Genomic DNA, 20,785 nt, shown 5'->3' with positions numbered 1-20,785 from the left:
GCCAGCTTCGAGTCCAAACCCAGGGTCTTTCTTGGGCCCAGCCTCTCCCCCATGGCCAGGACACCTTGCTGGGCCCAGGCAAGAGGGAAGACAGCCTCGCCAGGACCCTCTCTGGGCCCAGATGAGGGGAAAAGAAGAGAGGGAAAGAGAGGAGGTTGCGGGGAGGCAGAGCACCTGGCGCACTCACATTTGTGAAGCAGCAGCTTCTCCAGGGATTCACTCCACTTGAGGGCTTCCTCCGAGGTGGGCCTGAGGGGCGAGGGAAGGAGCACCGTGAGGCTGGGAGCCGCGGGGGAAGCTGGGGCTGGTCAGCCTTGGTTAGCTACCCTGGGCCCAGGCTACAGCTGAGCCAGGAGGGAAGCCCACTGCAGCCCCTGCCCGGCCCTGCCTGGATGTCCCCCTCTGGCCAGCTGATCCCCGCGAGGGCTGCTGCTTGCTGGGTACCAGGATCCCTCTGTAAGAGCCTCCATCTCCCCTGAGCCGATCACACTGACAAACCCCTGCTCCTAACCTCACCCCCCAGCCCTGCTCCCTAGAGCCAGCAAGCGCCCGAGGGTCCCAGGATGCTGCCAAGGACCTACCTGAATGACTTCATCATCTTGTCTGTCTTGCCCGCTGGCTGGGCCCCTGGCGATTCATTTCGCCGCCTGAAGATGGCCAGCTTGTTCTTCACGTCCTTGGCTCTGGGGGCAGAAGCAGAGGAGGGAGCTGGTCAGCCTGGCACCCAGGACCCCTGCAAGTTCAGGGTGGGGAGGAGGGGTCTGGGGCCGGGGACACCTACTCTTTCATGGTGTGCCGTCTCTGAAGGTTCCCATTGCGCGTGAGGTACATGCCCCGGAGCATCTCTGTAGGGCCCCCCACCTTGAGGACCCCCGTGATGGTCTGCAGGGAGCACTCTTGGGCTCCCACCTTCCACCCAGTATCCCGGGCTGCTGGCAGCAACGGTGCAGACCGCAGCGCAGCGCTCGCCGGGATCCTGGCCGGATGACTGGACTCCAGGCTCAGCAGAGCCAGGGCTGGGGCTCAGACAGGAGGAGCCAGGAAATGGGAGGAACCAGGAGGGGGAGTGGAAAAAATAGCCCTCCTGACCAACCCTGAGAGAGCGCCCCTGAAAGGGGCATGTGTCTGCAAGGGACAGCCTCTGGTGCCCGCCCCCAGGCAGGAAGCCAGACCCAGTTATTTGTGACCAGCCTTCCTGTTACCATGGCAACAGGGAGACAGTGGTGGGGGGGCCAAGTCAGCAAATTGCTGAGAGGGAAGGAAGGAGGGAAGAAGGGAGGGAGGAGGTTCTGCCCACCAGGATGGCAGGACCAGCTATTTTTAGCTAAGAACCATGCTTAGCCAAGCCGGGGCTCCGGGAGGCAAATTTCAGCGCTGGGTGATTCTGCTGTCAAGAAAGGGGTTAAAAGCCTCCGGCTCTAGTTCACTCTCCTGGCCCCTAGTCCCCTGCCCTGGGCACCTCCAGCCCTGCCAGCCTGCATGGGTCCGCCCATCTGTGAAGACACCAGAGGCCCCCAAAGTCTTGGAAGTTTAAAGCTTGAATAACATCAGATGTATAGACCCTATAAACTTGCAAAAAAAAAAAAGTTATCTGAAAGTTCAATTATTTAATTCATTACACATTAGTTTTGTGATTTTCAAATTTTTTTTGTCTGTTTTTAGTTGTTGATAGACCTTTATTTATTTATTTATATGCGGTGCTGAGAATCGAACCCAGTGCCTCACACATGCCAGGCAACTGCGCTACTGCTGAGCCACAGCCCCAGCCCCTGTGATTTTTTTTTAATAATAAAATTTTCATTCTGATTTTTGGTCTCCATCCGACCAAACGTGTGAAATGTTGAAAATTTTATTATCAAAATCATGAAGCGAAATAAGTGTAAAAAAAATTAAATGATTGAACTTTCAAGTGTGTTTCTAGCATTTCTACTTCTGAAGTGACTAAAGCTTAGGACAGCTTTGATAACTGTGTAATTCAGGGAAGTGGCACCCTGCCAGTGAGGTCAAGGGTCCCGGCTCTGGGGCCCAGCAGCCCCAGCAGGGAGCATCCTTTGTCCAGTCCCCCAAGCCCTCTCTGAAGGTCAAGATTCCCTCTGTCCAGCAGGGAGTATCCCGGCTTGGGGCTGTTGCAGGACCCAAGGAGAAAGTGCACTCTTGAAACATGCTTGGGACACTGAGGCCCACACCTGTCCTGGGTGTCTAGGACAACTGTCTAAGGTCAGGGTCCCTGTTCTAGCAGGTTCCAAGCCAATGAGATAAGGCCCAGGAGTCCCGGGGTCTCAGCCCTCTGGGTGAGAATGGGAGCCCTCAAGGAGCCCTGCAGGGACAGTACTCTGTGCTGGGAGCCCGGGCCCCAACCCCCAAGGCCAGGTGAGAAGCAGAAGCCCAGGAGGGGAGGGCCCAGAGCTCCAGGGTGCTGGCTGCCTCCACCCCACTGGGCTCCTGTCTGCGCAGAGCCCACTAGGTTCTTCTGTGGCGGAAGGAAGCCAGGGCTCCTTTCCAGCCACGTCTTTCCTCCCAGACACGCGGAGCCAGCAGGCCAGGTCTCAGATCCCAGCTCCACCCAGCTCTACTAGTAGTAGAGTAACTTGGATAAGTTACTTGGATGAGTTACAAGCATAACCCCAAGTGGTTGGATAAGTAACTAACCTCTTTGTGCATCAGCTTACTCATTATAAAATAGGGAGAGAGTAAACAGAAAATGTCGAATGAAAATAACAGTAACAATTCACTTCCATCAGACAAAAGTAACAATCTCCTTCCATCCTATGTGACATAGAACAATGCCTGACCCCATGAACCCAGGCCTGTTATTACCCCGGGTGCTAAGTGCCCTCAATTAAACCTTGAGGAGGGTGAGTATCAAGCATTCAAAAGGTGGTGCCCATTCTGAAAGGAGACTGGAGGCGGTGGGCCCAGGCAACTCCAGCACCCTGGACATGGGCCCCCCACCACTCTATTGCTCCCAACAGCACAGCAGCCCTGGAGCTACAGAGACCCTCCCTTCCAAAAAAAGCAGTTAAGTGAGGCTGGTTGGGGCAAAGGACTATTTTTGTTTGTGTTTGACCTTCCTGAGAAAGTACTCTTGTTCCTGGGTGCAGAATGAGGGAAGTCTAAGGTTGCTACAGAAAAGGCTGGGGTCGGGGGGTGGGGGGTTAGAGGGCAGTGGACCCCAGCCAAGGTCAAGGCCAGGGAAGAGGGTCACTGGAGGTGTCTGGGGAAGACTCCAGTCCTCTTCCCCCAGGCCCAATTTCTGCATCATGGCTGGATACTACCAAACTTGGAAGCTCTCTCTGAGACTTGTGCTCCATGGCCTTCTCCCCTGCACCTCTCCCCAGTCTCCCTCAGGCCTTGGGGTAAAAGGAGGTCTAAGAACACACCTCCCCAAAACACACACACCCACAGAGCTGGAAAGACCTGGAGGAGCCCGGGATACTGTAGCTAGGCCAGCAGCGCCCCCTCCTGGTAATGCTTAAGATAGCACTAAAGAGCTCCAGAGAAGAAATGGGAATCCCCAGAATTGTCAGTTCCACCCTTTCTCAGGTCACTCCAGGGCCCAGAGGGAGCAAAGGTCTTGTCCACATCACTACTTGGCTCAGAGGCTGGGCAGCAGCCGGGCAACCTGGCTAATTGCCTCTGGCTCGCTGTGGCTCCTAGGTACTGAATAGACACCCTGCCTCACTCTGAGTGGATTTTCAAGACCCTGGTGACCCTGCCCTGGGGCCACTGCCAATCCTCAAGATCCTATTGATCCTTGATATCTGTCTGGGGCTAGGGAGGGGATGGGCACAGCCCTTCTCCCCACCTGTACCCCTAGAGACAAGACAAACCCTTGGGCAGAGGAGGAAGAAGGGTGCAGGGAGCCTCCCCAGTGCCAAGAATGAAGACCGTGGATCTTCCCAACGTACAGGTTTTTGCTCTTTCTCTTCTGAGAAGCTTCGTCATCGTCCCCAACTCCGTCAGGTCCACTCATCTGCAGAGAGAAGACAGACAGGATGCAGCCTGTGTGTCCAGAGGCTGCTGCCCAAGTCCAGACCCAACAGCTCCTGCAACCAGAGGGCCCTGCCCCAACGCTCACCCCTGGAAAAGCATTGGGTGCGGGAGGAAGGCCTCACTGCTGGAACATCCCAGCCACGGTACGAGAGGCTTGGCTAAGAGCCTCCAGCCAGGGGTCCCCTCGAAGCACATGTAGGAACCCAGGTTGCCGGGGAGAAGCAGGAGTGACAGAGCCTGATTACGGGAGGCAGGGCAGCTCCCACTCAGAGACTTGCCAGTCACCGCCCCTTTCTGAGCATCTTCCTTTATTTCTCAAATCCAGATCATAATCGTTAACTCAGGATTGTGAAGTCCAAAGGAGACCTGGGGCGGGTCCGCAGTGTGTAAAATGAATCGCCACCCAGGCCCGAGCTTTCCAAGGCTCCCTAGGATCCTCGGGATAGTGTCCCAACTCCATGACAGGGTCTTCTATCTCAGGGTCTAGGGAGAAAATCCCTCCTTAACCTCAGTTCCAATCCCTGCGCCGTTGTCCTGCTCAGCAACCTCGACCCTGCCTCCAGCCAAACGAGTGTCACCTTGGTGACTCTCCTGCTTCCTTTCCTCCTGAGGTCCAGCTTCAGTTCAGGCCCCGTCCCCTGGAAAGCCCTCCCTGATCTGTAGGGCCAGGCGTGTCCCTTTCACCTCTTTTAAGGTCCCTGCTGCACCAAAAATGACTTGTGTCAAACCTGTCTGCTCTGCGTGGCTATGAATTTCCAAAAGCAAGCCTGGGTCTGCCCAAGTCACTTCCACGGGGCCTGGCACGTGTGAGGAGCTCAGTAAATCAAACCCGACAAATGAATCAATTGATCAGAGAGAGGAACCATGACTCTCGGAGTCCTCCTTGCTTGAGTTGGGCCTACAACTTTACACACACACACAGCCCTTCCATTGCAGGGTCCACCCCATCTACCCCACCCACCCCACCCACTCTACCCTATCACCTGCCTTTCGCCTGTGCTGTGCCCCCAGCCTCTCGCCCTCAGTCTCCTCTTCCCTTCAGACACTCCTCCTCTCCTCAGACCACCACAGACTCCCACCATCTACACTGGGCCGTCCTCTGTGTCCCTTGCCCTGCCTGGGCTTGGGCATCCTCCTCCAGGGGAGGCCCAGGGCCCCAACGCTGCTATTCTGCAGCAGGAGCCCATGCTACACTCGGCAGAACCAGACTCAGAGTACAGTGGGCATTGAAGCTCTGCCCCAAGACAGGGCAGGAAACCACCAGGTGTGGACTCAGCCAGATTCCACAGGAGACCCACCCTGAGCCTCAGTTTCCTCATTTGTAGAATAAAGAAGATGGGCTAAGCTTTGAAATGCAGAGTTCTTAATTCTGGAAAGAAAGTGGCCTCATTCCAGATGCAGCCAGCAGGGGAAGATACTGGCCTCTATGGAACACCCATTAGAGGATGGACAGATAAATGGACAGACAGGTGGATGGGTGAGTCATACCTTCGTTGACCGCAGCTTGCACTACAGGCCAGACCCTGGGATGAGCATGAGCTAGCTGCTATACCATTAACCCTCACAGCAAATCCAAAAAGTACACAGGCTCAGAGTCACCTGCTGGAGGAGGAGGAGGACATCCAGCATCCAGTGAGCTGGAATGGGAGCCTGTCAGGGTGCACGGCCTGGGTTTCTCCACTAGAGGGCGCTGCCAGTTGAGCCCAGGACAGGGCACATTTTGACCGTTTCCAGGGAAAGACTCAGGAAATGCCGCCTCCTTCCTGAGGCTGCTGCGGACCAGAGCCGCTGGCACGTGTGTGTACGTGCACAGAGAGGCCACGCCCTGTGGGGTGTGATTTTAGGGCTTTGGGGCCAGGCTGGGCATAGCCCTGCTTCATGAACTTGGGAGCCTCAGCCTCTTAGCTCAGGTTTGTGAGTGACGGCAGAGCCAGGGTGACAGCCGCCCCATGGGAAGGGTGGAGGATCCACCAGGATGAAGCCTGGGCCCTGATGGCCTGGTCCTGGTACACACGGTGTCCTCAACAGCCCAGTTGCTGGGTGTGTCACTGCTGTCACCCCAGCACAATCACAGGCTGCAGGCAAACTGGCCTGGCTCAGCAGTGCCCAAAGCCCCCACCCGTGGGAAAGGGCCACGGCACTGGGCTTCCTCCCATTCTAACCTCGGCTTCCGTACTTTATCAGCCCCACACAATGGGCCTGGGGACCACTCCCGCCCCGGCCACCACCCCCAGCCTCTGCACTGCTGGGAAATGGGCTCTTCCTTCCAGTGCTGGGAGTGGGGGGGTGTCTTCAGCAGGGTCCCGTGCAAGCCAAGCAGCCTGATGGAGGGCTGGGCAGTTCTGACCCTGGAAGCTGCCCCCGGGGAACCAACGAGGAAGAGCAGAAACTGCAAGGTGCGACCCAGTTCTGATTCCCAGCCTAGGGGCTCCCAGAGTCCACAGGGAGGCTGTGGCCTTAGCCTTGGAAGAGGCTAGAGTGGCCCCAACAGCTGCAGCAAGGTCCGCCCAGGGCCCAGCAATGCAAAGGGCCTCTCCCCAGGGCTGCTCCTTCCATCGGCTCCTCACTCTCTCTTACGTGACCCTGCCCTGCTGACAGGCGAATGGAAATGAGCCCAGAACCAGCAGCCCTCCCCATACCCAGGCATCAATGCCTGCCCGCCCTCACCGGCCACCTCCCAGGTCGGGAAGCTCACCATCTCTTGGAATAATAATCAGAATCCTTACTGTCATTACAGGAGGGATTTAGGGTGTAGATTCTAGGCTCAGTCACATATGGGTTCATTGACTTAGCTCAGTTTCGACCCTCTCGCTGCCTCCGTTGCTTTACTGGTAAAACGAGGGTAACAACTGGGCCGTCTTATGGGGCTGCCGTGAGGATTAAGTAAAGCACGTGCGGGACGCCCTCGGCGCAGCGCCAGCACAGGAAGGTGCTCCAGAGCCATTAACTCGCCTCAGATCTTTATTATTTACTGGGCCTCGCTGTGCGCTGGGCATCGTGTGACAGTGCTGTGACATGTTTTCTGATTTAATCCTTCAACAGTTCTAAGAGCCATTTGCTCTTGTTTCCCCCAGTCTACAGTTGGGGACCTGAAGCCAGGAAGAGCTTGGTGACTTGCCTGGGCTCTCAGCTGCCAAGGAGCAGAGGATTTTGAGTGTGACAAGGGCTCTTCTGGGAGGGCCCAGCTGGTTCCCCTCTTGGTCCTGGTCTGACTTCTGGGGCTACCTGATTGTTCACGACTGCCAAGCTGTGCCCCGTGGGGCCGTGTGGAAACGGTGGATCTAAACTCTACATTTATTTGTTTGAATATAGGAAACAATTCTCTAGGCATTTTGAAAATAGGCATTTTGAAAGCGTTATCATGTTTTGGAGCTGGAAGGCATTTCAGGAGGCCTCTTGTCTGATCTCCAACCCAGACAGGAAGCTGAGGCAGTGGGGCTGGCACCTCTGCTGGGGCTGGTCCCCAGCCCAGCGGGAAGGAAGCATGGCCAGAGAGGGCCTGTGGCCTCCTCACTGTTGAAGAATGGCCTGTGACCCTGAGCTCAGCCAGGCCAGAATGGGGTGCAATTCAGTAACAGTGTCCTGGACCCTAACGCAGAATTTACCTAGGGGGCTCCTCTGGCTCCCCAGGAAAAGAATAGGTATGAACCCCTGGATCTGCTCGGCTGGGCCTCCAGAGTCGGGCAGCAGAGGGCGCTATGAGCCAGCTCAGCTTCATCCAGGAGGCAGATGAAGCCAGCTCACCAGCGAGGCAGCCACAGCCAAGCAGACCATTTCTGAGGCCTGTGTGATTCTGACATAGAAATGGCTCAGGACACCAGGGCAGGGTGGCAACAGAGGCTCTGGGAGGTCACAGCTCACCCATACAGCAGGACGCAGCACCAACCCAGGGCCATGCCAGCCCTGTCTGGCCCTGCTGGTCTCGCGGCATCCCAAGATCACTGTGCCGATGGGCAGAGCCTGTCATGCGCCTGGCACAGAGCTCTCTGCACACTGATACCTCGAGTCCCTGGGGCCAATTCCAGGAAGACTTAGCGCTTGCATTTTACAAGAGAAAACTAGAGCTCAGAGAAAGAATGAGCTTGGCCAAGGTAGCAGAGCCAGGCAGGAGGCGGGGCTCAGACTCGAAGCTGGCTCCATCTGGCTCCAAAGCCTGAAGACTTCGCCCCTCTCCTTTTTACCTCTTGATTGGCGCTGTCTGGGAACAGGAGCCTGTCACTGACTCTCCCAGGACAGCCAGGCCCAAGCCAGGAAGGCAGAAGTCCTGAGAGATCGTGCTCCCTCCACCCTCTGTCCATCCCCCACCCCAGCCTCTTATTAGCATGAGATGCAGGGGGTCTGGGGTAGAGCCACAGAGGGCGGGACAGAGCAAGGCCACTGTCAAGTTCTGCCTTGACTGACTGTGTGGCCTGGGACAAACCAGCCTCATTCCCTCCCTGTAAAAGGAACACTGGTCCCACTGGTGGCACTTTGTGAACGGGGACATAGCTGTTCCTGCTCTGGCTCCTGCTGCCACACCTCCTCCCTCCTCCCCCTCCTCCAAAACTGTCAACATTAGGGCCATTTATGGAACACCCTCCCCCCCACCAGGTGCAGAGTGCCCAGCACTGGCCTAAATACCTGCCTCAAGCTACTTCATCTTCTCAGAAACCCTAAGCAGGGGCGTCATCCCCATGCCCACCTGTCCAGTGAGGACACTGAGGCTGAGAGGGCAGGGGCTTGCAGAGGCCCGTTGCAGTGGACTACAGCTCTAGACCCCATGTGGCTCTGCCCAGGCTTCATTCCCTTGCCCAGGACGGTTCCTTATGAAGCCAGCCAGCCGGAGGCAGTACGCGGGTGCCATGATGACAGTGCCAGGCCTGGTTAGGGGAGCCACACAGGAGGAGGCCACCACAGAACAGGGCGGCCTCTGAGGCCTCTTCCAGCTCAGTTGCTCAAGCCCAAAAAAGGAAGCGAAAGGCCAAAGGAGAGTGGGGGAGGGGAGGGTGCCAGTGGGAACCCTGAGCACCCAAAGGAGGAAGCTGAGACAGAAGGGAGCCCGTCCAGGATGTTGGACTCAAGGCAGAAGCACACTTGAGCCGGGTCAAGTGAGCCAGGGAACTCCATAGAAGCATTCGCAGGAGTGTGTGTGAATTTATCTGTGTATAAATATTTGTACTGGAGCAAGGGTGGGGGAGGGCATAGACGGGTCAGGGAAGGACCTGGTGGGGGTTAGGATTGGGAGGCCCCAGGCAGGTTTGGGCCCTTGGTCCTCAGCTGCTGTCCAGAGAGAAATGGCCAGGCCCTAGCTGTGTGAGCTTGAGGCCTTGCCTTGGCAGGACAGAGTCCTGGGCTCCCTTCTGCAGCAGCTGCCTCAACAGGTGGCCTAAGATGATGGCCCTTGAGCTCCAGAGAGCATGGAGCTCCTGGGGAGCTGGTTTAAAGTGCAGAGTCTGGGCACCACCGCTGGAAACTGTGATTCCAGAGGCCTGGGGCTGGGACTGGAAGGCATACGGGACCAACCTCCCCGACTCTGGCAATTCCAGAGCACACGAAACTTGGAGAACTGCACACGCTTGACAGATGAGGAAACTGAAACCCGGTCCCAATTCCCTTGAAGTTGAATCCTGGTTTCTGGGCCCAAAGTTCAAGGCCCTTTCTGCAGGACCCCAGTCCGACCATATTCCAGCAGAAGCCAAGCCAAGTCTTCCTGACCACTAGTGGCTAAGAAGCTAAGAAGGTTTCCGAGGTCATGTCCCAACCGAGTGGTGACATGTGCTGGGATCCACTAGTGATGTCTGCCGTTTGGGGAAGGCCCTGTTTGGAAGGCTGACTTCAAAGGTGTGGGCCCTTTAGGAATCCCCTATTCCAGTCAAAGGACACCTGCTCATCCTCTCTCTATTCTAAACCTTCTTAACCTTCCAGGCCCAGCCTGCCCGGAAGGCACCAGGTTCTGGGGTGCACAAGAACTTCCAGGCCTCCGAGGGTCAGCTGCACTCCAAGGCCACCACCGCCCACCTGGCCTCAGCCATTGTCATAACAAGGTCCTGCACTGCCACTGCACTTCAAGAGAAAGAGCTCCAGGAGAACCTTCAGACATATTGCTCACACTGTCAGACACCAGCCTCTTCTAATTCACCCTCACCTGCCCGGGAACACGTGTGCTGTCAACCCCCACTTTTCAGGGAAGGAAACCAAAGCTCAGAGGAGCTGGGTGACTCACCGAGGCCACACAGTCAGTAAGGGACAGAGCCCAGATTCCAGCGGGCTGGTGGGCTTCAAAGCCATGGCACAATCTGTTCCCCGTCAGGCCATGTTCCCCGCCCACACAACTCATACCTCCCAGGCTGAGAGCAGCTTCACGGGTTTCTGCAGCCCCTGCTGCGTCTCTGAGCGCAGGGCCTGGCACACAGCAGGAAATCTATAAACTCTTATTTAGCTCTTTATAAATATTTGCATGAGCAAACAGCATGGTGCCAAAGAGAGCCAGATTCTACTTTGTTTGGACACTGTGCAACCTAGGACAGGTTAGAGAACCAACCCTCTGTGCCTTGGTTTCCCCATCTATAAAATGGACACAGATATACTATCTACTTCATAGGACTGTTGTGAGAAAAGAATGCAAACTCTAGAAAATTGCTAGCACAGAATAAATAATGGCTGACAGATTCCTCGGCTGGCTAGGCCTGGACCAGATCTGAATTCCAACTCCTTATTTCTCCAGCTATTATCTCAGATCTTTTAAATCCAAATAGGTACTGTCCTGGGCTAGGCCAAACCTGCTCTGCCTTTTGTGGAGACCAGAGGACAATGGGGCTGTGGGAACCCAGCATCTGGGGTCCAGAGGTGCAGGGTTTGGGTCTAAACTCTGCCTTCTTGGTCCCTCTGGGCCTCGTTGTTACCTTCTGTGGAATGGGCAGAAGGTTCGCTGGGAGGCTTAGAGAAGGGGTGGGAAGGCTGCTCCTTCCCTGCCACTCTTCTGGGTCCCACGTCCCACCATCCTCCACCCTCCACTTCTCACCTTCCTGTGTCCCGTGAAGAAGAGGGAGAGGTGGTGCATGGAGCCGCCATTGCGCCCCAACTCTTTCTTGAGGGTGCGGGGCGAAGGTATGGCCCAGGTGGACGCGGTGCCCTCGCCGTCCGAGCAGTGCAGGGTGGTGTCGGAGGAGAAGCAGGGCCCGCGGGCCTCCTGCAGCAGGCTGCCCTCGCTGTGCGTCCGGCGCCGCAGCGAGTTCTGCACCCGCAGGGAGAGGCCGCCCTCGGCGCCCTGGCCCGTCTCTATCATGCTGCTGCGCTTGGCCTCCCTGTGCCCCCCGTAGTTGTCATCGCTCGTGTCCTCGTCCTCCTCCTCCTCGCCCTCCTCGCCCTCCTCCGCCTCCTCCGCCTCCTCCTCATCTCCAGAGCTGCCTCCCTCGGCCTCTGCCTTCTGGCTGTAGGTTCTGTCCAGCCGGACCTCGGGGATCACAAAGGTGGGTCTGGAGGCGGCTGGGGGGTCCCCAGAGCTAGTGGTCTCCTCGGCGAGGGCCTCGGATGGCGGGGGGGCCTGGTGAGGAGGCAGGTCCCCAGAGGCGGGGAGGTCCTGGGCAGGAGGTTCCGGGATGTCAGCGAGGTCTTTGGCGAGCGGAGGGTCCTGGCTCGGAGTGGGACCTGGAGCAGCAGGAAGGTCCTGGCAGGGCTGGAGGTCTGGGGCCGGTGGGGAGTCCTCGCTCAGCGGGGCTTCTGGGCCGGGAGGGGGCTCTTGGCAGGGAGGTGGATCCTTGCTGCACGGTGATTCCTGGCCAGGAGTGGGCTCCTGCTCTGAAGAGGAGTCCTCGGGTGGGAGATCCTGTCCTGAAGGAAGCTCCTGGGCAGGAGAGGGGTCCTTGCTGGGTGGGGCTTCCTCAGCGCCTGGCCCCTTCCCTTCCTCCAAGGGCATGTCCCTCTTCTCATCTGCCTCCGTCTCAAACATCTGGTAAACAAAAAGCAAACAAGGAAGGTTCAGAAGAGGAGGCAGCATCGCAGGCTGATCCCAAATCAGAGAGCCACCCGAACCCTGCACCCTGCCGTTGGAAAGTCCAGGTGCCAGAGGGAAACCCCTATGACTCTCTCGTCTTCTTGCTTGAAACTTCTGCTCCACCCAAAATATGGCAGGCCACTTGGGGGCAAGAGCCATTTACGTGGCTCCTGCTGTGTGGCAGGTACCAGGGAGCCTAAACTCCCTCCCTTACACGACCCACCCCACCGCCCTGAAAGGGGACCACTGCCGTCCTCATTTGACAGAAAAGGAAACGGGAGACGTTTCCTCTGAGAGTAAAAGTCTCTGCCTTCTTGGACCAGAACCAAACCAAGCCCCTGAGCCAGAGGAGTCGCGGTGGCAGAATCTTGAGTATAGCGAAAGGGTCTCTCTACCAGAACCAAAGTTGAAAAAGAACAACCTGCCTGAGTCACTCCAACAAGATTTTTTCTGTAAATGTTAAATACATTTTTGAAATCAGGAAACTGGAATAAAACCAGAACTGGAAAACATGGCCCACACCTGGACTAACTAGATGTCACAGACACATCCACCCAATGATTATTAAACTGTGTGGAGGAAACTCAGATCACACACATAGACAGCATTTCCTGCCTGGCACAGCACCCAAGGAACCCTGGAGGGGTTTTGCTGGCCCAACTGTAGACTCCATTTGCAAATGGAAAAATAGTTCCCTTGATGAGAATCTCAAAAGCAGCTCTTGCTACACTCAAGGATGTGGACTGCTAGAGCTAGAACTCTTGAGAGCTCAGGTTTTGTCCTTCAGAAAGCCATAGCCACCTAGAGCAAAGAGGACCCCACACATAACCCTGGAGGCGCGCAGATGAGTGGGAGTGAATGTGTGCGCATGCGCTGGCCAAGAATTTCCGCAGCAGGTACCCCCCGGAACATAGGCCCCACCCTCTCACAGTAGAGAGCATGAGTGGCGGCTTGACAGATGAGAAAACTAAGCCCCGGGAATAGTGACTTAGCTACTCTTGCACAGCAGCCCAGAGACCACAAGGCCACGCCCCAGGTGGGAAATTCTGACACCGTGGGGAGTCTGCGCCCAAGCCCCATCTCCACCTCTCAGCTGGGAGCAAGCCACCCAGCCCAAGCCACACCCATCAGGGGTCATGCTGGTACCTGGGAGCACCAGAGAGGATGTGAAAGTACAGTGTGGTGAAGACTCATTGTCTGGGGGCATGAAAAGTGAAAGCCCCCCCCCCCCAGCTGGGTGGGGTGGCACAGAATGGGAAGCCTCTGAGCACTCTAGGGGACCTGGTAAGCTGGGGTCAGGAAGGGCACATCTTAGGCTCCATTTCCTGTGTCAAAGACAGATGCCTGCTGACTCCACAGCCTTCCTGCCCTGTGATCCTACCTGCACCTGGGAAGTGACCAACCAGGGACCCCTCAGACTTTACAGGATCAGCCCCTGCAATATCATGATCCCAAATCCCTGTTGCATAGACAGGGAGGCTGAGGCCCAGAGAGGGGTAAGGGCCAACCCATAATCACACAGTAGGACTAGGTAGACCTAGTTACTAATTCTCTGGGCCTCCAGGTCTCCATCTGGAGACCAGAGTGGGTTAACCAATGTAATGCACCCAAGTAACAAACCAGGAGAATATACTCTAGAAAATAGAAGGCTCTTCAATGGGAGGATGATGGCGATGGTACTTGTGGTGGTTTTAAAAATGCATCTATAGGGAAAACCTGAACTCGAGGACCACAGCAGAGGCACATCTTCCCCAAGGACCCCTAGAAGCCAACCCCACCTAAGGCCCAGGATGAAAGTTGGCAGTGGTGATGCCAGTCCCCTAGTCCAGAACTTCTGGAAGTAGGGACTGTGCTTCAGTTCCATGAGGCTATTCCCAGGTGCAGAGACAGACCCTCCATGGATCTGACAGGAAGACTGAGGACCCAGCTGGATAGTGACTTGGTGACTTGCCCCATGTCAGCCCACACACTCAGGAGCTAAGCTTGGGCTCCATCCTGTCCGAGTCCACTTCTGATCTCAGTCCCAGTCCCCAGCCCATCGCCTTGCCCACCAGGGAGCACCTCTATCAGGAAAAACAAGCTGCTCCCCTGGCACCCCACATTTGCATCACCCTCCCCTGGAGCCAGATCCCCCACCTGCCTCCCAGGTCTTACAGGAAAGATGGAAGGATGCAGCAGCCGAGTCCCCTTGGGTCCTGGCACAGACCGACTCTAAGGAGCAGGCCTCATTTCCCTTTCCTGGGAGGCCGGGTGCGGGTGGGGCCCAGGCCTGTCCCCGTGGTGCCTGTCCACGGTGCCTGTCCACAGAGCCCGCCCTGTCCCCTCAGGGAAAGTGCAGCAACAGGCCCCAAACCAGATATGCAAGTCCGCCTGCCTCTGCCAATCCTGCCCTAGACGGAGGCCAAACCAAACAAAGCCTGGAGAGGAAGTGTCCCCCAGTAGGGGAGTCCATCCCCAGAGGGCCCTACCCCAAGGGTTTGGCCGAGGAACCACCTGGAACTGAAGGGCTCTCGGTGGTTACGCACTGGATACCCAGTAAGACCTCGACTTGATTCTGACCGGGCCCCTTTCTAGCCCTGCAGCTCTGGCCAAGTCTCCTAACCTCTCGGAGCCTCTGGCACCTCACCTAAAACGGAACCCAGGAATGTCACGCCAGACTCCCAGGGCTATGGTCAGCCTCATCACAGCGCCTGGCCCAGGAAAAGCATGTGACACATGGGTAGTTATAAGTAGTTTCATCTTATAGAGATGGGGAAACTGAGGCCCCAGGGATAAAATTACCTAAGAAGTCAGGACCCCCAATCTTGATGCAGGAATAAGATTCTTGTCCCCCATCCCAGGTCTCCTGCATAAAGGGTCTGAGGCCCTGAGGGGGCCAAGAAGCTGGGGAGCGGGCTGTGAGCACTGTCCAGGGGCCTGGCCTGACTCCATCCACAAGGAGACATGGACAAGGCTCATGTGCTCTCTGGGCTTCCAGGTGGGGCTTATATAATGTGCTGTGCCCGCCACAGGAGGGTTTGGTCAGGCCAGTGTTCCCGGGGGGGGGGGCTGGGGTGGGAGTGGCTTGTCAGGGTGCTCTGGGACAGCTCCAGGAGACCTGAGAGCCCCAGGGGTGCCAGGTGGCAAGTGGAAGAGAGAATGAAGGTAAGAGAGTGACACTGGCAGAGCTGTCTGCGTCAGTCCTGCCCTGGGAAGTGCCAGCAGGATGTGGAGAGGCAGGTTGTGCGTGTGCTCGTGCCTTCATTCATTCTACAGGACCCCGTAACGGCAGGGAACGAGCCACACACTCGCTGCTCTCAGCGAAGCAAAATGACAAGAGGTTAGACATCAGAGTGTGTGTGGCGGGGAGGCTTTAATGGATGAGTTGCAGATAGATGTCGCAACAGGCTGGGGTGACAAGATCCAGCCCAGGGCACCCTTGGAAACCAGCCTGTGCCCCCAGCACCTTAGGTGCACAGTGCTGGAGGCTGCTGCCCAGCCCTCCGAGGGGGCCTGTATCTCTCCATCCATCACTTCTTTGGCTCGGCTGGACCAGGGGCAATTCTGCCCTTGTCTCGCCTGCTGGCAGCGCACAGGAAATGAACCAGGGCCTCTAAATGATCTAATCAAATCCTCTCCCCAAATCCAATCCAGAACTCGAGCAGGCTGGGGAAGTGGCAGCTCACACCAGCCGTGGCTCCTGTGCCCCAGACCCCCCGCTGCTGGGTCTGGGGATTAGTAATGGGCTGCTGGAAGTGACTTGCCCAATGTCACACAGGAGCCAGGATTGCTGACCCCAGAGGCGACCTGGTGGCTTTCCCTGGGATGACTCATCACATCCACCCAGAGGCTCTGGGTCTGCCCAGGAAACCACTTTCTGCTACAGGAGGGGAAGCACACTGGGGCTGCCTCTGTGTCAGGGTGGCCCCTTCGCAGGAGAGTTTACAGAAAGCACTGGACTTCAAGCCAAAGGACCGGAGCGGCCTCCTCTCCATCATCTGCTGGCTTTGGGATCTCCACCGCCTGGTTCTCTGCCATGGAAAGGGGAAGGGGAACCTCCTGCCCCTGCTCCAGAGAGAGACAAGCCAGGAAAGGGCTGCGGGCCGGAAGGTGGCCTGGGAGAGGGAGAGGCCTGGGAATCCCTGCCCAGCTGTGGGCCTCCGGGCTCAGCTTCCAAGATGGGATGGTCCTTCAAGTTTGGAGCACTCCAGGTCCCCAGCTTCTGGGTCCCTGGCTCTACCATGACATCTGCAAACCTCAGCTTCTTGGCCAACACTGGGCTCCCTTCTCCCAGCCTCAGTCAACTCCTCCAGCGCTGGCTTCTCGACACCCTGAGTGGAGCCTCCAGTGCAGCCTCTGCTGCCAGCTCAGGGACCCTCCAAGGCCATTCTGAATCTTTCCTTGGCTTTACTAGAGACAGTGGACAAAGTCCAGGACAGAGGCAGTGTCTGATAGTGACTGAGCTCCACTTTGCGTTTCCTGGTGGGGGACCCTTGAACTTAACCTCTGTGCCTCAGTTTCCATAGCCATACGAGGGATTTGTAACACCTCCCCACGGCGCTGTCAGAGGAACAAACGAGTAATGTTCATCCAGAGCTTGGCACGGCGCGGCCACGCAGGCATTCAACAAGGGCAGCCATGACCACCCCAGCACAGCGTGGCTCGGCCCTCTGCTACCCTGGATTTCCCCTGACCCATCCCCTGGGCACTTCTCCACTCCATCACGGGCTGCTCTGCCTGTCCACCAGCCTGCTCTGGACCCTTCTCCCAGGCCCTGGACTCTCCCTCATGTACCCATCCACTCCTGGGCTACAATCAACCTCCGCACCACTGGGCCACCGACGCCTCCTGGTCTACACAGCCAGCCAGCTCCGAACCCGCTCCTGAGGGCAGTTCCCACAGTCAAGCCTTTGCTCAATCCTCACCAAAGACTCTGCAGCCGGACACTGTTCCAGGCTCCGTGACACAACTGGGAACCAGAAAGACACAATCCCTGTGGTCATGGAGCTTACTAGCTAGAGAGGAAGGATGGGCATAAATCACCCAAGCTGTCACCCACGTCAACACAGGATAGTACCAACCATGGCCTGCGGCACAAAGGAGACCGACCGGGTGCTACAAGAAAAGAAAGGGGAGTGCCCAGGAGAGCCCCCCGTGTGATGACCTGAGACTGAAATGTGCTCAGTGGGCCGGAGGGCTCCTGGGGGAGGAGGCGCCATAGGCAAAGGCCAGGGAGGAAGGACTCAGCGCCCCAGCCATGGAGAGGGCACCCTGGAGCCCGGGGTGGAGATGAGACCTGAAGATGTGCACCCTAATTCAACACACCCCAGACTGCACGTGCAATCTTTCCCCAAGTCTGTTCCTCCTCTGGGGGCCCCTATATGACGCTGCCACCATCACTCCAACCAGGGACCTAGACGTCATTCTCTCCTCCTTTCCCTCCACTATCACCCCCCACCCCCTGTGGCCAGCAACCACATCCTTAGCATCTTTTCTCGTGGAATCCCAGGAATCTGTCCACTTGGTGAAAGGCTGTGGGTGGTGGGGACAAAGGGCACATGGGAACTCTCAGTACTTCTGCTCAGTCCCCCAAACTACTCCGAAAAATGGAGTTGATTGATTTTTTAAAAAGAGAACATTTCTGCTCTCTGTGCCTGATCCTACGCTGCCCTGCATCCAGGCACGGCTGACCTTCCACTGGTGCCCTAGATCCCTCTGCTAGAGCTCAGTGCTACGTCAGGGAGCCTTCTAAGTGGACTTGAACTTGTCACTCCTCTGCGTGAACCCCTGCTGTGGCTCCCCAGGACCTCTCGGGTAAAGTCCAGGTTCTGCGGTCTTGGGAGACCCAGGGTTCTGCCCTTCCTCTAGCCCCACTGTGCTGCACCTCAAGTGTTTGATGAATGAATATTTGACTTAGTAATCCAATGAATGTCACAGGACCATGCAGACTCACTCCTCAAAGTTGGCTCACTGCCGAAGGGAGCTGGTGTGAAGCACAGACCCTGAGGCCTCGCCCGTAGCTACCAGGTCAGAGTCTGCACTGTAATCAGATCCCAGATGATTCATGTGCATATTAAGGTTTGCAAAACACTGATCTAGACTATTGGTTTGCCACAGAGCAGTACACTCTAGAATCGCCTGTGGATTGTTTAAAAATACCTTGGCTCAGGAGGCTGAGGCAGGAGGATCACAAGTTCAAAGCCAGCCTCAGCAACTTAGTGAGGCTCTAAGCAACTCAGCAAGACCCTGTCTCTAAATAAAATATTAAAAAAGGGCTGGGGAGATGGCTCAGTGGTCAAGTGCCCCTGGGTTCAATCCCCAGAACAACAAAGAGAAACCTATATCAGATCCCAATTTTACACTTACTGGATCAGATTCCCTAAGAGGGGGGACCCAGAGAGGCCTAACCCGGGGAAGACAAAGAGGAAGAAGCAGGAATTGGATCACAGACAGAAACTTCTCTGTCCGTAAAGGATCCCAGGACTCATAGTCTTGGGGGCTCAGGAGGGGAGCGCACCAAGGCTCGGAGCAGAAGCCACCCACCCCAGGTCAGAAACTCTCAGGACAAAGCCAACAGTTGGGAAGGGAATTCCCTGAGGAGTGAGAAGACAGGAGGCCCCTCGTGGAACCTTCCCTGCTCCTGGAAGTGTCCCCAGACGGAGCCAGAAGGACACACCATGGCGGCCTGCTGAGCTTCCCTACTCCCCAGATGCCTGGGCGGGGAGGCGGCTCCCAAGGTCTGGTTCTGGGTCTTGTCAAGGCCCTGCCAGGCTCCTGCTTTTCTTGGGGTCTCAGATACCCAGCCTCAACAGTGGGGCAGGGGGACCCCCAGGGTCTTTACCCAGCCCACAGCCCCTTCTCCATCTCCAGCTCTGCTCTCTGAGAGGCGGGGCGCTGAGAGCAGGGCTCCCCAGCTCCCTCCTGCGCTGTGCCCATGGGGGTCTCGCAGGAGAACCCAGGCCCGGCCGGGCTGCTCTGCTTAGTGGCTCTGTCCCTGAGGGCTCCACCAACGACCCCCGTCCTTGCGGGCACCCTCCTCCTTGGCTGCCACATGTACCCACACGGTCTCATTTCCCTAATATCTCTGTTTTGTCGAGTGCACTTCCTGCCCGTTCTGTGAGCCCTGTTGGTTAGATGGCCCTTCACACATGCCGGCAGGAGGGCTCTCGGCTCTCCTACCCCTGCCCTGCCCTGCCCTGCCCTGCATGTGTGGCCCTGGGGCAGGCCCCGCTCTGGTTCCTTTGGATCTCAGCCCTGGCATAGTCCCCACCACCACAACCGCCCCCTGCCCTGCCCCAGAGTTACTCAGCAAATACCTCCAGAGCCCAGCCACGTGCCAAGGCCTGTGCCAGGCACTGGAGCCAAACTGCAGCAGCACATCTTCCTGCCCCATGGGGGAGAGGTGTGGGCCCAGGTCAACCTCTCCCCCACCCACTCCTGCCCCCGGGAGCTATGGCTGCACAGAGGTAGCAGGAAAGTCTGACAGACTCGGAGGAGGTTGTGGGGGAAACCACAGGACCCAGAGCCAGTGCATTTGGTTCCACGGGGCAGGAGCTGGCTGGGCTAAGGGACTCGGGCCTTCCCCTGAAAGTAGTGCTGGGCTCATGGGCTGTCTTGGCTTACTCGCAGCCCCTTGCCCCCTGCCCAGAGTTTCTTCGGCTTATTTGCTTTAAGATCTTGTGCAAGTTACTTGACCTCTCTGGACCCCAGCTTCCTTATTTGCAAAATGAAACCAATGGCACTGACCTTACAGAATTGCTAAAAGTGACAGTCTATGTAGAGGAATCGTCACAGTGGCTGGAGTATAGCAGATGCTCATTTAATGACCCCCGCCTTAAACTTTCCTCCTTCTCTATTTCCGCTATCTCTAGCTCTACCCACCCCATTCCGACAGCACTACAGGGTGAAGTCCAAGTTCCTTGCCACACCCGCCTGCACTCCCCCCAGAGCTCCATGCTGTCACCTCTGCCTTTCCCCAGAACCTTCTCCAAGAGTCACATCCTTGTTTTCTGCTGCCTCAGTGCAGCCGTAGCTCCCTGGGGCAGAGGTGGGTGGGGCAGAGGTCGACTTGAGCTCCAAGTCTCTCCCCCATGGGGCAGAAAGATGTGCTGCTGCTGTTTGGTTCCAGTGCCTGGGGCAGGTCCTGGCACGTGGCTGGGCTCCGGAGGTATTTGCTGAGCAACTCAGTGGGGTGGAGGGATGAGCCAGGGCTGCGATCCTGAGGACCCAAAGCAGGGCCTGCCCTAGGGCCACGAGAGCAGAGCAGGGAGGCTTGGCAGGGGCAGGCGAGCCGAGAGCCCTCCAGCTGGGGCAGGTGAGGAAGCATCTAACTGCGCCGACCAGAGGGGCAGAAGTGGACTTGATGAAGTGGAGATACTACAGCACACGTGGCCCTGCGCGCGCGCGCGCACACACACACACACACACACACACACAGCAGAGGAGTCAGCTCTACTTTTCTACTACCCAACGAGCTTCTTTCCTCTCCTGTCTCTTCATTTCCTTTCTCCCTCCCTCCCTTCATTCAAAGGATGCTCCCTGGGCGCCCACCTGGGCCGGGCACTGTGCTGGGCGCTTCAGACCCTTCTGAGCTGCGGTGAGCAGTTTGGCAGGCCCTGCTCTGACTCCAGGAGGCTGGAGCCTGAGGAGTAGGAGCCTGCTCAGCCGGCGAGGAGGTGCAGAAACCCAGGCACCTGACGACTCTCCTGAACACGCTTCCAAATGGGGCTTTTCTGCCATGCTCAGCACTAGGGTTAATCAAACAAAAAAACCTCTGCCGTGCCAGGAAGACCCCGGAAAGGGCACAAATAGTGCTGTGGTCACAAGGCCAGAATCTGGGGT

At 57.1% G+C, this 20,785-nt stretch overlaps 1 protein-coding gene across 5 annotated transcripts in view; it reads right to left on the bottom strand.

Moving 5' to 3' along the window:
- The window catches only part of Rgs3 (regulator of G protein signaling 3), a 117,119-nt gene that overhangs the window by 2,406 nt on the left and 93,928 nt on the right, over nucleotides 1-20,785 (bottom strand). For 4 of the 5 annotated variants that reach the window (XM_046451267.2, XM_046451268.2, XM_046451271.1 and 1 more), the window contains 4 exons: nucleotides 10,994-11,920; nucleotides 3,909-3,973; nucleotides 582-683; nucleotides 188-249 (listed from right to left, as the gene is read on the bottom strand). In XM_046451267.2, the coding sequence (XP_046307223.1) occupies nucleotides 188-249; nucleotides 582-683; nucleotides 3,909-3,973; nucleotides 10,994-11,920 (1,156 nt within the window). Of the gene's footprint in view, nucleotides 1-187; nucleotides 250-581; nucleotides 684-781; nucleotides 3,825-3,908; nucleotides 3,974-10,993; nucleotides 11,921-20,785 lie in introns of those variants that run through there. The other variant, XM_046451273.2, reaches the window with a different exon arrangement.

The sequence above is a fragment of the Marmota monax genome, unplaced genomic scaffold, assembly GCF_021218885.2.
Source record: "Marmota monax isolate L192 unplaced genomic scaffold, Marmota_monax_Labrador192_F-V1.1 WCK01_AAM20220418_F8-fsc00020, whole genome shotgun sequence".
Lineage (NCBI taxonomy): Eukaryota > Metazoa > Chordata > Mammalia > Rodentia > Sciuridae > Marmota > Marmota monax.
The sequence above is the reverse complement of the archived record's forward strand: the minus strand, read 5'-3'. Positions and strand labels throughout refer to the sequence as shown.